This window comes from Aotus nancymaae, unplaced genomic scaffold, assembly GCF_030222135.1.
Source record: "Aotus nancymaae isolate 86718 unplaced genomic scaffold, 86718_ANA_hifiasm-v0.15.2.pri h1tg000058l, whole genome shotgun sequence".
Classification (NCBI taxonomy): Eukaryota; Metazoa; Chordata; class Mammalia; order Primates; family Aotidae; genus Aotus; species Aotus nancymaae.
The window spans coordinates 34292669-34306855 of record NW_026988472.1 but is presented as its reverse complement, the minus strand read 5'-3'; the positions used below and the strand labels follow the sequence as shown (position 1 = coordinate 34306855).

The following is a 14187-nucleotide window of genomic DNA, read 5'->3' as shown; positions in this document are numbered from 1 at the left end:
CATTTCATCACTATGTTTTACTGCTGTGAGACATTTATTTCAAAATTTTACTCTTAAACTATGTGACATTATTTCTTTACTCATGGAAGCTATTGCTTTGAGATTTCATTAGTCAATCCTTGGCGATTTTGGGGGAATTATCCTCGTGTTCTCAGGAGAAATATTGATATGTTCTACAATTCTTTATTCAACTTTTATAAAACCTATATTATATGTAATCACTTATCCAAAAAGTTAGTGGATTTCTAAAAGGATATTTGAGCATTATTTTTCTGTATTAGAACCTTTTACTTTTTGCACCTCCAAAAGAAGAGTTTTGTGGAAAGAAAGTTTCAGGCAAAAAGTTGGTTCATACTTTAGTTTCTTGTGAGTAGGTCCTTGTAGTATGTAGTAAGAATAATGTCTGTGCTTATAAAAATATCAGCTGACAACTTAGTCTGGGGACAGAGATGGGAAGTCTGTGCATCAGCCCATGAGATATTAAGACTGACCACGTTTTGTTTCCCTCTCACACAGCTTTCTACAAGTTCTGATTAAAGTCAGAAATAGACACAATGACGTGGTTCCTACAATGGCACAAGGAGTGATTGAATACAAGGAGAAGTTTGGGTTTGATCCTTTTACTAGCACTAACATCCAGTATTTTCTGGATCGTTTTTATACCAACCGCATCTCTTTCCGCATGCTTATTAACCAGCACAGTAAGTTGGGTTTTGTTGGTCCAGTTTTGAAAAGGTACCCAGAGTGATTTCTCCCAAATGTATTCCTGTTGTTAATTTACTGGCCTGCATTTTTGATTGTAGAAATTTCATTTCTAGTTTAGTTTTTCCTAAGTGAGTCCTAGCCATTAAAAAGTGATTAATTCATATTCTTGGTTAAAAGAAATTTTTGAAAGGCTTTTATGATGCTCACATTAGAGACAGGACCACTGCCTACCTTTTAAACCTCTGCTGATATGGTCCTGATGGGGATGAGGCAGCCGGGCCTTCATCTCTGAATATTTTCATGTATCTCAGATTGTATTCTTTTCTTTATCCAGGATGTTATATGTTTCCCTTTTTAGTTTTAAAAACACTGACACTGGGGATATTGAATTGGATGTTGGCAATAGAAGCCATCAGTTCTTTACTTCACAGTGATCAGTGAAGTCAGATTAAGCCAGACTGTCAACCCATAATCCTGTATTGAGTTTTAGTCTGGTCTTTAGGGTACTAAGGTGCTAAGCAGATAGGAAAAAAAAAAAAACTAAAATTACCTCCACACAAAAAACTTTTTGGTTTATCTTCAGCACTGTCTCTTTGGCTGAGTTTATAATCCTTAAGGAAAAGCATCCACATGTCTAGAGCATAATTCACCCTCTTTGCTGAATCACAAAATGGACAAAGCATCTTTATTTTACTAATTTGATTTATTTGGATAAGTGAATGTTATACAACTATTAGATGTAGCTTTATATTAAATACATATATTCAAAATGGAAATGTATGACAATTTACAGGAATAAAAGAACCTAAATACTATTCAACTAAACTACTTAGATAACTCCAATTACTTTCTGATCTAAATACACATGTACACATATATACAGGCATGTTTTTAGATCATTAATTCAGCCTACACACCTCTGTTTTTATTCCCCTTAGTCAGTTGGAACTTTATTAATTGGCCTAATGCCTGTATTTATCATTTTTCATAGTTTAAAATCTCCCCTATTTTATTTAGGCATCTTTCTTTTGTTAGTCGCAATTTTTGCTTGATTTAAAAATAAGAACACCTATATTTGGATGCAGATTGCTTTTTTTCTCTGGGGATTCTTTTGGCTTTTATTCAGAAACAAAATTTTGCAAATCTTGTATATTGTGAAATTACCTGAGTGTATTTTTAAAAATACTTGAGCAAGTATTGTTCATGTACACATCATTGAAGCATAATCTCCATGTGGGAGGCATCTGAAATGCCACCAGCAAAGACACTTTGCAGGCTTCTCCAAATAGTATAGACCATGTGTTATAAATATTTAATGAAAGTTGGAATAAATATCTGGAGTAGTACTAGGTGGGTATACTTGACTAAGGATGAAAGTAAGTTTCTTCATCTGCATCATATTGGGTGAGAAAGAACGGCTTGGGCACCTGGCATGTGTCACTGCTTTAGAACCTGCTGGCTGCAATAGACAGGCCTTAAAGCACATCCTCCTCCTTCACTGGCCAATAAAAGTCGCTCACCCATCACTTGTGTGTATTCCATTGCTGTAAGTTGATGTGGATGCAAAAATTATTTTTATAAGTAAGAGATCCTTTCCAAACATAAGCCCCTATGTTTCCCTGCATGACCAGCCCAGCCTGCTGTGTTTTAATCCCCTCCCTTTCCTTTTGTGTTCGTCTAGCACTTCTGTTTGGCGGTGACACAAACCCTGCTCATCCTAAGCACATAGGAAGTATCGATCCCACCTGTAACGTAGCGGATGTGGTGAAAGGTAAGGAGACCATTGTAATGGTATTGATTGTAGTTCAAATGGGATTGTGGTTTATTTGAAGCAGCTTGGCTATAGGGTTGTGTTGCAGTGCAGTCTGCTGATTCATCAGGTCACTCTGGGCCCAAGCCACTTGATCCAGATGAAATGTTCTTTCTAGGCTGTTCAGGAAAGATGCATAATTGGTAATGGTCAAAATATGAGTTTCTACTTTATTGATTAGAGTTTCATTTATAGTTCTGTCTCAAACAGTAAACATTTAAGATTCTGATTGCCACTATTATCTGAAATTTTCAGAGAATCCAAATTCTTATTATAAAATTAGGCTGAATTCACATCTATAAAATTTAAACATGTTTCTGTTGTTCACATCTGGCTTTAGAATCTATGTGGCATGTAAGCTTTATGGGTTCATTGGACATTATGCTAGACATTGTTCCAGTACCCTCTGGGAAGAACCAAGCCCTATATCTGTAAGTCCCTGGTACCCAGGCACTTTGAGTTTGAACAGCAGTTTTCTCATTATTCATTCAAGATAAATGCTGTCTCCAAGAAACCTTCCTGGTTGTGAATGATCCACCAGGTCCCTCTTCAGTTTTCTTCAGTGTTATGATTACTTTGTGTAACCTCAGATCCCCAAATTGTCCCTTTCTGCAGATTGTATCTCCTATGTTGGCCTTTATCTCCCTTCTCTAAACACTCACAAGTTTCATGGCTGCAATTCTCTGATCTTCATCAAGGATCTTCATTGCTCTTCAGCAGTCATAGCAAAGGAAAACCTCTGTAATTTGTTTACCCTGAGCATTCCCAAACCCAGGGAGGAGGACCAGACCTGTTGGTTTTAGCTTATCCTAGGCTTGTCAAGCTGCCCTGGCCTCTGTTGAGTCACAACACGTTTACTTACGTTATTTCAGTTACAAGGTGAATCAGCCCAGCCTCAGCTCTCCAGGAAGCCTATTGGTTGCTCTCTCACAAGATAACTTTGTGGTTGATCGGAACCTCCAAAGGCCTCCGGGGGCAAGGAGGAAAGGATAAGTCTTATCATAGCTTATATGTTTATTACGCCCTAACTCAGTGCCTTTTATAAAACAAAAACTTGGTTCAGACACTTGATTACCCCTTTGAGAAAAGGGCACAATTTAGAAAGCAAATGTGAATTATAATATATGGCATGTGTTCCTTTGCTCTTGAACTAAAACCAATTTGAGGTCAGGGTTTGTGTCTTACATTTGTTTTGTAACTTGCATAGAACCAAGTGTAGTGCTTGTGTAGGTGATTAATAAATATTCCTTGGTTTGATAAATTTTAAATCTTTTGAGAATGTACTTTCAAAAACAGCTTTATTGAGATATAATCTCATATGATAAACTTCACCATTTAAAGTACTCAATTCAGTGGTTTTTAGTGTATTCACAGAGTTGTGCAGCTATCACCACAATCCAGCTGTAGAACATTTTCATCACCCCAGAAAGAAACCCTGGACCCATTAGCAGTCACTCCCTTCTACTCTTCTCTCTAGCCCTGGACAACCACTAATCTACTTTCTGACTCTATATAGATTCTCCTATTATAGACATTTCATATAAACAAAACGATATAATATGTGGTCTTTAGGAACTGGCTTCTTTCACTCAGCATAACGTTTTCAAGGGTCATCGATGTGATAGCATCTTTCAGTACTTTTTTCTTTCTATGGCTGAAAAATATTCGATTGTATGAATAGAACACATTTTATTTATCTCTTCATATTAGCTGGGTGATATTAGACATGGTTCAGTAACCTCTTTGGGCCTCACATTCTTCATCTGTAAGATGATGCTCTTGGTAATTCACCTATATTGTAGAGTTAAATGGGTTCATGTATGTTCAACCCCTAAAGCAATGCTAGTGCACAGTAAAGGCTGTAGACAGGTTTACTAGCAGTAGACAGTCCTTGGGTGTCAGACACATCATTTGGCTTTTCATATATGCCATTGATTCTATAATAGGTTGGTGCTTTCATTTTGTTTCTGGCATAAATTATAAAATATTTTTAGAAGTCATTTCAGGCTTTTATAAGACAGTTGGAAATTTGAAGACTGGGTATTTGACATTAAAAATATGTTAACTTTTTAGATATGATAATTGGTATTTGGTTTTGTTTTTTATTTTTTATTTTTTGAGATGGAGTTTCGCTCTTGTTGCCCAGGCTGGAGGGCAATGGTGCGATCTCAGCTAACCCACAACCTGCGCCTCCTGCGTTCAAGCAATTCTCCTGCCTCAGCCTGCCTAGTAGCTGGGATTACAGGCATGTAATATCACGCCCGGCTAATTTTGTATTTTTGGTAGAGACAGGGTTTCTACATGTTGGTCAGGCTGGTCTCGAACTCCTGACCTCAGGTGATCCGCCTGCCTCAGTCTCCCAAAGTGCTGGAATTACAGGCATGAGCCACCGTGCCTGGCCTGGTTGTGTTTTTATAAAGGAATGGTAGCTTTGAGAGAGGTATTTTAAAATATTTACTGGGAGATTTGCTTTAAAATTATACACAGAGAAGTGAAAAGGATTGGGCATTTGCTGAAAACTCTTGAGGCTGTTGATGGGCACATAGGGTTCATTATACTATGCTGTGTACTTGGGTATGTGTTTGAAATTCTTCAAGATAAATGTATTAGTCCATTCTCATGTTGCTATAAAGAACACCTGAGACTGGGTAATTTATAAAGAAAAGAGGTTTAATTGACTCACAGTTCTGCAGGCTGTACAGGAGGCATGCCTGAGGAGGCCTCAGGAAACTTACAATCATGGCAGAAGGGCAAAGGGGAAGTAAGCACGTCTTCACATGGTGGCAGGAGAGAGAGAGTGAAGCAGGAAGTGCTGCATACTTTTAAACAACCAGATCATGTGGGAACTCACTATCATGAGAACAGCGAGGGGGAAATCCACCCACATTATCCAGTCACCTCCCACCAGGCCCCTCCACCAACACTCAGGATCACTATTCAACATGAGATCTGGGTGAGGATGCAGAGCCAAATCATATCAATGAAGTTTTAAAAACACTCATTTTTACCATCTTACTGTTTCTCCAAAAATAAAGTCTTTCACTAATTTTTAGGGAGCTTTTAACTAAGAACCAATACAACCAGATAAGTAACAGAGTTTTATGAAACTGTTACCACGTCTATAGAACAGAGAGATTAAGTGGTACTACAGTGAGTCAGAGGCATCATAGGAGAGTGCAAGGAGGAATCTGCTGTGACTTGACTCTTAACGTGAAAAGAATCTAATCATTTTATGGCACTTACTCTCTGTGTTGCTCTTCTCTCGTATTTAGTACGTATTACCTGGCCTTGTCATTATTTGTACCTTTTTTTAATTTGTTTTTAAGATGGAGTCTCACTCTGTTGCCCAGACTGGAGTGTAGTAGCGCAATCTCAGCTTACTGCAACCTCTGCCTCCTGGGTTCAAGTGATTCACCCTCCTCAGCCTCCCAAGTAGCTGGGATTACAGGCACCCACCATCATGCCTGGCTAATTTTTGTATTTTTGTAGAGACAGGGTTTCACCATGTTGGTCATGTTAATCTTGAACTCCTGACCTCAGGTGATCTGCCTGCCTTGGCCTCTCAAAGTGCTGGAATTATAGTTGTGAGCCACTGTGCCCGCCCTATTTGTACTTATTTTTATCTCTCTAAGTAAGGTGCACATTTCTAAAGGTCTGGAATTACTCTTACACGCTTTTGTATCATTCCTCTTAGGGTCACAAGTTTTGTACCAAAATGTAGCTGAAGATTATATGAAGAATGGTTCAATACATATTTCAAAGAAAAAACCCTGGAAGTTTATGCTAAAGTCTACCTCATAGCTTCCCGTTTGCTTTGTCCCTTTTAGTCACAATTTTGACCCTGAGCCACAGCCCTCTCCTTTTTCTTCCCTCTTCCTGTACTCACAGCTTTATCTTCAGTCTTTCTCCTTCCCTTGTTAACTATATTATACCCATTAGTGTACTGTGAACAAAGTTTACTACATCCTCTTATTTAATCATTCTTGCCACTCACTTATAACTAAAGCTTGGAGTTCCTGGTAAAGCCCTATCCAATGATAGCCATTTCCTGTGCCCTTCTGTGACTCAAAATCCCACTTCCCCCAACACACACACACACACACACACACGGGCGTGTACACACATACAAATCCCACCCCCACACTCACGGGGTAAGCAGGAAGGACTGGCATGCTCCCCATTTCCCACGCCTCTCTCAAACCATGTTTTTCATTTCCCAACAGCATCTTCCCTTAAGGAAAAAAAACAGTGGAGATGGTTTCAGGTTCTGAAACCTCTAAAGCAGCAGCCATATAATCAACTTTTCTGACATCCTTCATTCCCTTCATAAATGATACATACTGTTACCTACAGTACACTAAATACTCTTGGTTGATATGTGTTTTCTGGAATGCTTTTGTGTTTCTGCTTCCACCTGGTGAGGTGCATGCTTACTAAGGGTTACTTATTTGTACCCAAGCCATTGGTGTAAGTGTAAACTGAAGAAATACGCATATAAAAAAGAGATTTATTTCCATTAAAACCAAGTTGAATGCTTTGGAAGGACTCTTAAAAATGTAATAAAATTACTGTGAGTAAGAAAACGATTAGGATTAGATTAGAGGGCAACATAGAGTAAAAATCTTACCCGGAATTCATACCCAGGTTGTTTCACAAATATCTTTCAGTTTATTACACTTTAAAGAAATAGTAATTGGAATTCATAGATGTACGTGATATTGTTCATCCAAGGAAGACGAACTGGAACCTCAAACTGATCCATATTCAAAGGAAAGGCTTTGACCTTATATGAAAATATTGACAGAAAAATAAATCGTTTGTTCAAATATGCATTTTAAGTTAACGTTTATGTTAGTAATCACATTTTATGGTTTTCCACTTTACTCAACATTTTTGTTAATGAACTTTTTTTTTTTTGCCTGATAATTCTTTATTAATTTAAATACAACTGACTACAGCAATAGTTCTACAACATGACGTAAATTAAAGATCGAAGTCTATGCATATTGTATCAGAGACTTGGCTTGAAACATCAAAAATGACTAAGTATATTCACAAGGGTAAACCATGCTGTATGGTAATTCTAGGTGATGAAGAAAAATAGGAAAGAACAAAGATCTTCAAGAGTCTTCTAAGACAAACCTCAAGAACACCACTGAAACTATTTTCTGGAGTTCTGTGTAAGAATTCATTTCAAATTAACTTAAGGTTTTTATCTTAGGAGTCCGTGGGATCCTCAGCTGGAGAGGGAGGTGGGGCAGGAGGTACTCTGAGGTAGGTCCTGTGACGGGGAGGGGCTTGTTCCCAATCCAAGTCCCCGCCGAGTCCCTCTCCATGAGGACCTACAACGTCAGTGCCATGAGCTTCAGGCCCGAGGAGCTGGCCCAGGAGGTTCTCAAGCACGTGCCGGAGTTCCAGATCACATACAACGTGGATGCCATCCGGCAGGCCATAGATAGTTGGCCGATGAACTTTGATGACAGCAATGCTCGGAAGGACTTGGGGTGGAAACACGATTTTGACCTTCCAGAGTTGGTAACTACCATGTTGAACTTCCATGGATCTGAAACCAGAGTTGCCCAAGCCAACTGAAGGAATTTGAAAGAGGAGATCCTGCATGTCCTGGTCCACTGTCAAAGGAGAACTGTCACCACTCCACGGTTCTAGATTCCAAAGAGCCTACATTGTTTGGAACTGACTAATTGGACTAAATTTTGGCAGTTCATATTGAACCCCTAGACAAAGAATGGAGTTAATTTCAAGCATTTTCAGAACGTTGTAGGTACGGTGGTGGGGACTTCTCAGCTTTCGCTGTTTGCCTGAACTTGTCTAAACACATTCCACAGAATAAGACTTAAGTTGTCATTAGTTTCCATTTCCTTAATTAAGATGAAGTGACCATTTCTGGGAAGGTGGAAGTATGTGACATTTGTATTTAATTAAATTCAATTTAAATATTTTAAAAAAAAAATTGTGGCTGTATGGGTTAAGGCAGGCACGGGAGAGCCCCGCAGCTGAAGGCTAGACTGCCTCTGGACCTGGAATTCGCCACAGGACAGATCTTACAGAGGCACGTGGCCCCTGGACCTCTCTTGCATCCATTCTCTGGATCTGCATGTCAGAGTCTCCACCCTGGCGTGAACTTGGTATGGAGGCAAAGGCTTAGAGGCTGGACCAGCATTCTTGGGCAAGGATTGACCCTGGAGGGTTTTGCTCTTGACTTTGGACAGCCAAGAACCCCTCCTTCCACCCCAATACAAGATTTTTGACATGAGTGTATTCCTGCTTAGTTCCTCTTGTGGGGCTGCATTTGGGGTGCTTTGCCCTCCCTACTGAGAGTGAGGGCCAAGGGATCTCCTCCATCCTGTCTCCCCAGTGGCTCTGTATCCTTCCTTCCTGGGGAAGGAAGGAACTGCGCTGGAGCTTAAGCTACACCCAGCATGATTCTACATTTGCTGGAGTTTGAAGTGTTGTGAAACTGTTCAGATCCAAGAATCAATGGAGACACACTTTGGCAGCCAGGGCCGCAGGACCATACTCTACAGACCTCCTTTCTACAGCAAGACAGAGCTTCGGCTACACCAGCACATTCTTACTCAGCATGGCTATACGGTTGTCGTCGCTGAAGAAAGGCTCAGTGCTGGCCTTGGACTGGGGCTACTAGAACAAGGTGATCTGGCCTCTTGGGATCTGCTCATTTGCCTGTCTTCTAAGAAAGCTGAAGGAAAACCCTGCATATCCGAGGAAGTCATGTGCCAGTTAGGTTTACATCAAAAGGCAAACATATTACCAGAAATACAGCAGCCACTTGGCAGAAAGGAAGGATTATGTCAAATAGTTAGAAGATTCCCAGAATTGCAACTTCCAGTGAGTCCCTCTGTGTGTCTGGATCAGCGAATACAATTAAAGCCGAGTACTTCGAGTCACCTTTTAAAAACAGTGAAGCCACATATATGGAAACCAGGGGACTGGAGACATGAGCATCTGAATGAAACGACAGTCCTTGCTTGACATGAAACAATCTTTAGAGCCGAAGATCTATCTGTGATTCTTAAAGCATGCGTGTTGGTGACATCCTTAACCCCTTTGCGTGCATTCATTCATTCAACTGGCACAGTTTGGAATCCACCAAGGAAAAAACGCTTCACTGTCAAGGCTGTACAAGCGTGGAACCAGCATCTGCTTGGTTTCTGGTGAGGCCTCAAGAAGCTTCCACTTATGGTGAAAGGCAAAGTGGGAGTGGGCACGTCACATGGTGAGAGAGAGAGCAAGGGAGATGCCAGGCTTGTAAACCGCAGACTCTCGTGTGAACCAATAGAAGAAGGAGAACTCACCACAGGGAAGGCGGTGACGCAGGCCGGAGGGAAGATGGCGGTGCCCTGGTGGAGAGCCTCGCTGGGCGGGTGTCAGAGATGGCGGACCTTCAGCACCTCAGCCGTCCTGTGCCGCCAGACACCCCCGCTGGGGCCAGTGCCCAACGAGGTCATCGACGTGAGCAACCTGGACCAGCTGGAGAAGTACCGGAGCTTCGACTGCTACCGGCGCCAGGCAGAGCAGGAGGCGCAGGCCCCGCACTGGTGGCGGACCTACCAGGAGCATTTCGGGGAGAAGACAGATCTCAAAGAGAAGATTGATATTGGGCTGCCTCCACCCAAAGTCTCCCGGACCCAACAGCTGCTGGAAAGGAAACAAGTCATCTGGGAGCTTCGGGCCAATGTGGAAGAGGAGTGGGCTGCCTGCCTCCGCACAGCCAGCGTCCCACTGGACGCCGTGCGCGCTGAATGGGAGAGGACCTCTGGCCCCTACCACAAGCAGCGTCTGGCTGAATATTACGGCCTCTACCGAGACCTATTCCACGGTGCCACCATTGTGCCCCGAGTCGCCCTGCACGTGGCCTACGCGGTGGGTGAGGATGACCTGATGCCCGTGTACTCTGGCAATGAGGTGACTCCAACCGAGGCTGCCCAAGCGCCAGAGGTGACCTATGAGGCAGAAGAGGGCTCCTTGTGGACGTTGCTACTCACTAGCTTGGATGGGCACCTGCTGGAGCCAGATGCTGAGTACCTCCACTGTCTGCTAACCAACATCCCGGGCAACCGGGTGGCTGAAGGACAGGAAACGTGTCCCTACCTCCCCCCCTTCCCTGCCCGAGGCTCCGGCATCCACCGTCTTGTCTTCCTGCTCTTCAAACAGGACCAGCTGATTGACTTCTCCGAAGACATGCGCCCCTCACCCTGCTACCAGCTGGCCCAGCGGACCTTCTGCACCTTTGATTTCTATAAGAAACACCAAGAAGCCATGACTCCAGCCAGCCTGTCCTTCTTCCAGTGCTGCTGGGATGACTCTGTCACCCACATCTTCCACCAGCTTCTAGACATGCGGGAGCCAGTGTTTGAGTTCGTTCGGCCGCTCCCTTACCACCCCAAGCAGAAGCGCTTCCCCCACCAGCAGCCCCTGCGCTACCTGGACCGGTACAGGGACAGTCATGAGCCCACCTATGGCATCTACTAAGGAACCAGAGTGTGCCCACCTCAGAGCATAGGATTGATCGGCAGCAACAGTAAAGACACAGCTCCAGAGGCCCAGGCTTTGGGGTCTGGGCCCTGCCTGGGTCAGCCCCTCCGTGGCTCCCTTCCATCAGGCCCAGGGCTTGGAGTGAAAGGGACTCTCAGGTGATGGTGTGGAGAATGTGAATAAAGATTTCTTGCCGAGCTTAGTGGCTCAGGCCTGTAATCCAAACATTGGGAGGCTGAGGAGAGAGGATCGCTTGAGCCCAGGAATTCAAGACCAGCCTGGGCAACATATCTTCACTTCTGTTTTATTTATAAATTACATGTTTCATGAATCCATTTGACACAGAGACACAAGGAGAAAAACACTAGTAACCATTTTTCCACTAGTCCATAGACTGAGAAACAGTAAATCCCTTTTCTTTCCACTGTTACCTTGTGTTCTTTGAACATCATTTGTGCATATTCTGCCCTCAATGAGGACCAAATAAAGATGATTTCTGTTGGGTTTATGCAAGGGGGTGTCTAGACAGATCCATCTTTTCTGCATTCGATGTGGAATATTTGTTAGGCACAGGGGACCCCGGTGAAGCTTGAATCCAGAACTTCAGCAGACTCAACCCTTGCCAGGGAAGTCTATGTCATAATGAGATCTTCATGTTGACGGGATCTTTTTTAACCCTGGGCCAACCTGATTTTTTTCCACATGAAATTAATTTATTGACTGTTCCGCTTAGACGTCATTTGGCTCCCACTGCTGCTTGTATGACCTGGCCTCTTTTGGAAAAGCCTTATTATTTTAAAGAAAATAAATAAATAAATAAATAAATAAAACCATTTATCCAGTTTGGATAAATGGTTAAGGTTTATAACAGAGTTGTAAAGAAAACTCTTCTATGCTATTTAGTATATTAACCAAAACCTTTAGGGGTAAAAAAAAGACTGCCAGGTGATCCACATCAGCAATTCTTGCTTTATAGACCTCTTTGAGAATACCTGAGATACAGATCCCCTGAAGCCTATCCATAGAAAGTCCCTTTTGGATGAAAGAGATATTAGAACTCATTGTTGATGTCTATATGTTGATATAGACCACGGAGTTTGGTGTGTTCCTAATGTTTTCTGAGGAACTGAATGGTTATTTTTATTTCAATAGCTTTTGGGGGTTACAAGTGCTTTTGGGTTACATGGATGAATTTTTTTATTATGTTTTGGGGTACATGTGCAGAATGTGCAGGTTTGTTATATAGGTATACGTGTGCCATGGTGCTTTGCTGCATCCATCCCCGTCACCCACATTACGTATTTCTCTTAATGTTAGCTCTCCCCAAACCCTCACCCCCACTATCCCTACCCTAGGCCCCCAACCCCCTAACAGGCCCAGTGTGTGATGTTCCCCTCCCTGTGTCCATGTATTCTCATTGTTCAACACCCACTTATGAGTGAGAACATGCGGTGTTTGGTTTTGGTTTTCTGTTCTTGTGTCAGTTTGCTGAGAATGATGATTTCAAGCTTCATCTGTGTCCCTGCAAAGGACAAGAACTCATCCTTTTTTAATGGCTGCATAGTATTCCATGGTGTATATGTGCCACATTTTCTTTATCCAGTCTATCATTGATGGGCATTTGGGTTGGTTCCAAGTCTTTGCTGTTGTGAACAGCGCTGCAATAAACATATGTGTGCATGTGTCTTTATTAAAAAAAAAAAAGTTTGAGGTTTTGGGTGAGATGAAACCTTTGCTCTGAACCAAAGCCCTGGGGCCCTGCATTCCCTCCATTGGCTGGTGACTGTCAGCATCACTGCCGCAGGCCATGCTTGACTAAGGTGCCTGTTTTTAGCCACAGCCAACTCCTTGTGTGTTACCTTTCAGCTCTGACTGGCCAAAAGTAGGACAGGGCTTTAACCACAAATAGGAGCAGCGTACAGTTCCTAGCAGTTTGCTGCACAGTGTTATATCATAATTGCCAGAAGTTTACGGGAACTGTTTCGAGTTGCTGAGGAACATGCACCATCCATCGTGTTTATTGATGAAATTGACGCCATTGGGACAAAAAGATATGACTCAAATTCTGGTGGTGAGAGAGAAATTCAGCGAACAATGTTGGAACTGTTGAACCAGTTGGATGGATTTGATTCTAGGGGAGATGTGAAAGTTATCATGGCCACAAACCGAATAGAAACTTTGGATCCAGCACGTATCAGACCAGGCCGCATGGACAGGAAGATCGAGTTCCCCCTGCCTGATGAAAAGACAAAGAAGCGCATCTTTCAGATTCACACAAGCAGGATGACGCTGGCCGATGATGTAACCCTGGACGACTTGATCATGGCTAAAGATGACCTCTCTGGTGCTGACATCAAGGCAATCTGTACAGAAGCTGGTCTGATGGCCTTAAGAGAACGTAGAATGAAAGTAACAAATGAAGACTTCAAAAAATCTAAAGAAAATGTTCTTTATAAGAAACAGGAAGGCACCCCTGAGGGGCTCTATCTCTAGTGAACCACAGCTGCCATGAGGAAAATAGGAGATTTCTCCATCCCTGAAAGGGATGAGGTTGGGGGAGTTGCCCAGAGGAATCCCTGTTACCATTGGTTTTTATTAGCAAAACATCCTGTGTCTTTTGGAGTACGATATGTAAGTAAGTGCCCATTGGGTGGCCTTTGTCTGTCAGTCGTTGTCCAGCAGTCTGCTTCTCAATAAAGCATGCTCTTTCTTTCACAGCCCATTCCTGTCCTAAACTAATGGATACATTTGTTACACCTCGGGAGGGCCTGTCTAACCTTCCTCTCTCTAGCCCAGACCTTATCTTTTCACCTCCGGGAGGATACTTTTGGTGTAATGGGACCTTAACCAAGGTTATAAATGCCTCCCTTCCCTCCCCCTGTGTGCCCGTTACTCTAGTCTAGCAGTTGGAGGTATACGGGCAAGCTGAGCTCCTATATCTCCTTAAGCTTCCCTCTGCTCCCCGAAACAAACGAGCAGTCTGTCTTCCTCCCAGTAGTTGTTGGTCTCTCTCTCTAGCATCCTCTCTAGCAGCAGCCGGACTCGGGAGCAGTGCCCTAGGGTACAGTGTCACTTCAGCCGCCCAACTGGAAGATAAGCTCCATGTGGCCATTGAAGCGTCAGCCGCCTCTCTGGCCTCCCTCCAGCGACAAATCACA

At 42.8% G+C, this 14187-nt stretch overlaps 3 protein-coding genes across 7 annotated transcripts in view; all 3 read left to right on the top strand.

The window, feature by feature from the left end:
• The window catches only part of PDK3 (pyruvate dehydrogenase kinase 3), a 217004-nt gene that overhangs the window by 36656 nt on the left and 166161 nt on the right, over positions 1-14187 (top strand). For all 5 annotated transcript variants that reach the window (XM_012448847.3, XM_064364439.1, XM_064364438.1 and 2 more), the window contains exons 4-5: positions 517-701; positions 2387-2476. In XM_012448847.3, the coding sequence (XP_012304270.1) occupies positions 517-701; positions 2387-2476 (275 nt within the window). The remainder of the gene's footprint in view (positions 1-516; positions 702-2386; positions 2477-14187) is intronic.
• On the top strand, positions 9884-11147 carry LOC105714743 (large ribosomal subunit protein mL38-like). Its single transcript, XM_064364618.1, has one exon. It carries the CDS (start codon positions 9884-9886, stop codon positions 11024-11026), a length of 1143 nt encoding a protein of 380 aa, XP_064220688.1. The 3' UTR covers positions 11027-11147.
• On the top strand, positions 12255-13553 carry LOC135269966 (26S proteasome regulatory subunit 4-like). The gene is made up of 2 exons (XM_064364644.1): positions 12255-12262; positions 12994-13553. Exons 1-2 carry the CDS (start codon positions 12255-12257, stop codon positions 13520-13522), a joined length of 537 nt encoding a protein of 178 aa, XP_064220714.1. The 3' UTR covers positions 13523-13553.

What these genes read in the sequence shown, in the direction of transcription:
- LOC105714743 (XM_064364618.1), top strand. Translation starts at nt 9,884, where the DNA reads ATGGCGGTGCCCTGGTGGAGAGCCTCGCTGGGCGGGTGTCAGAGATGG.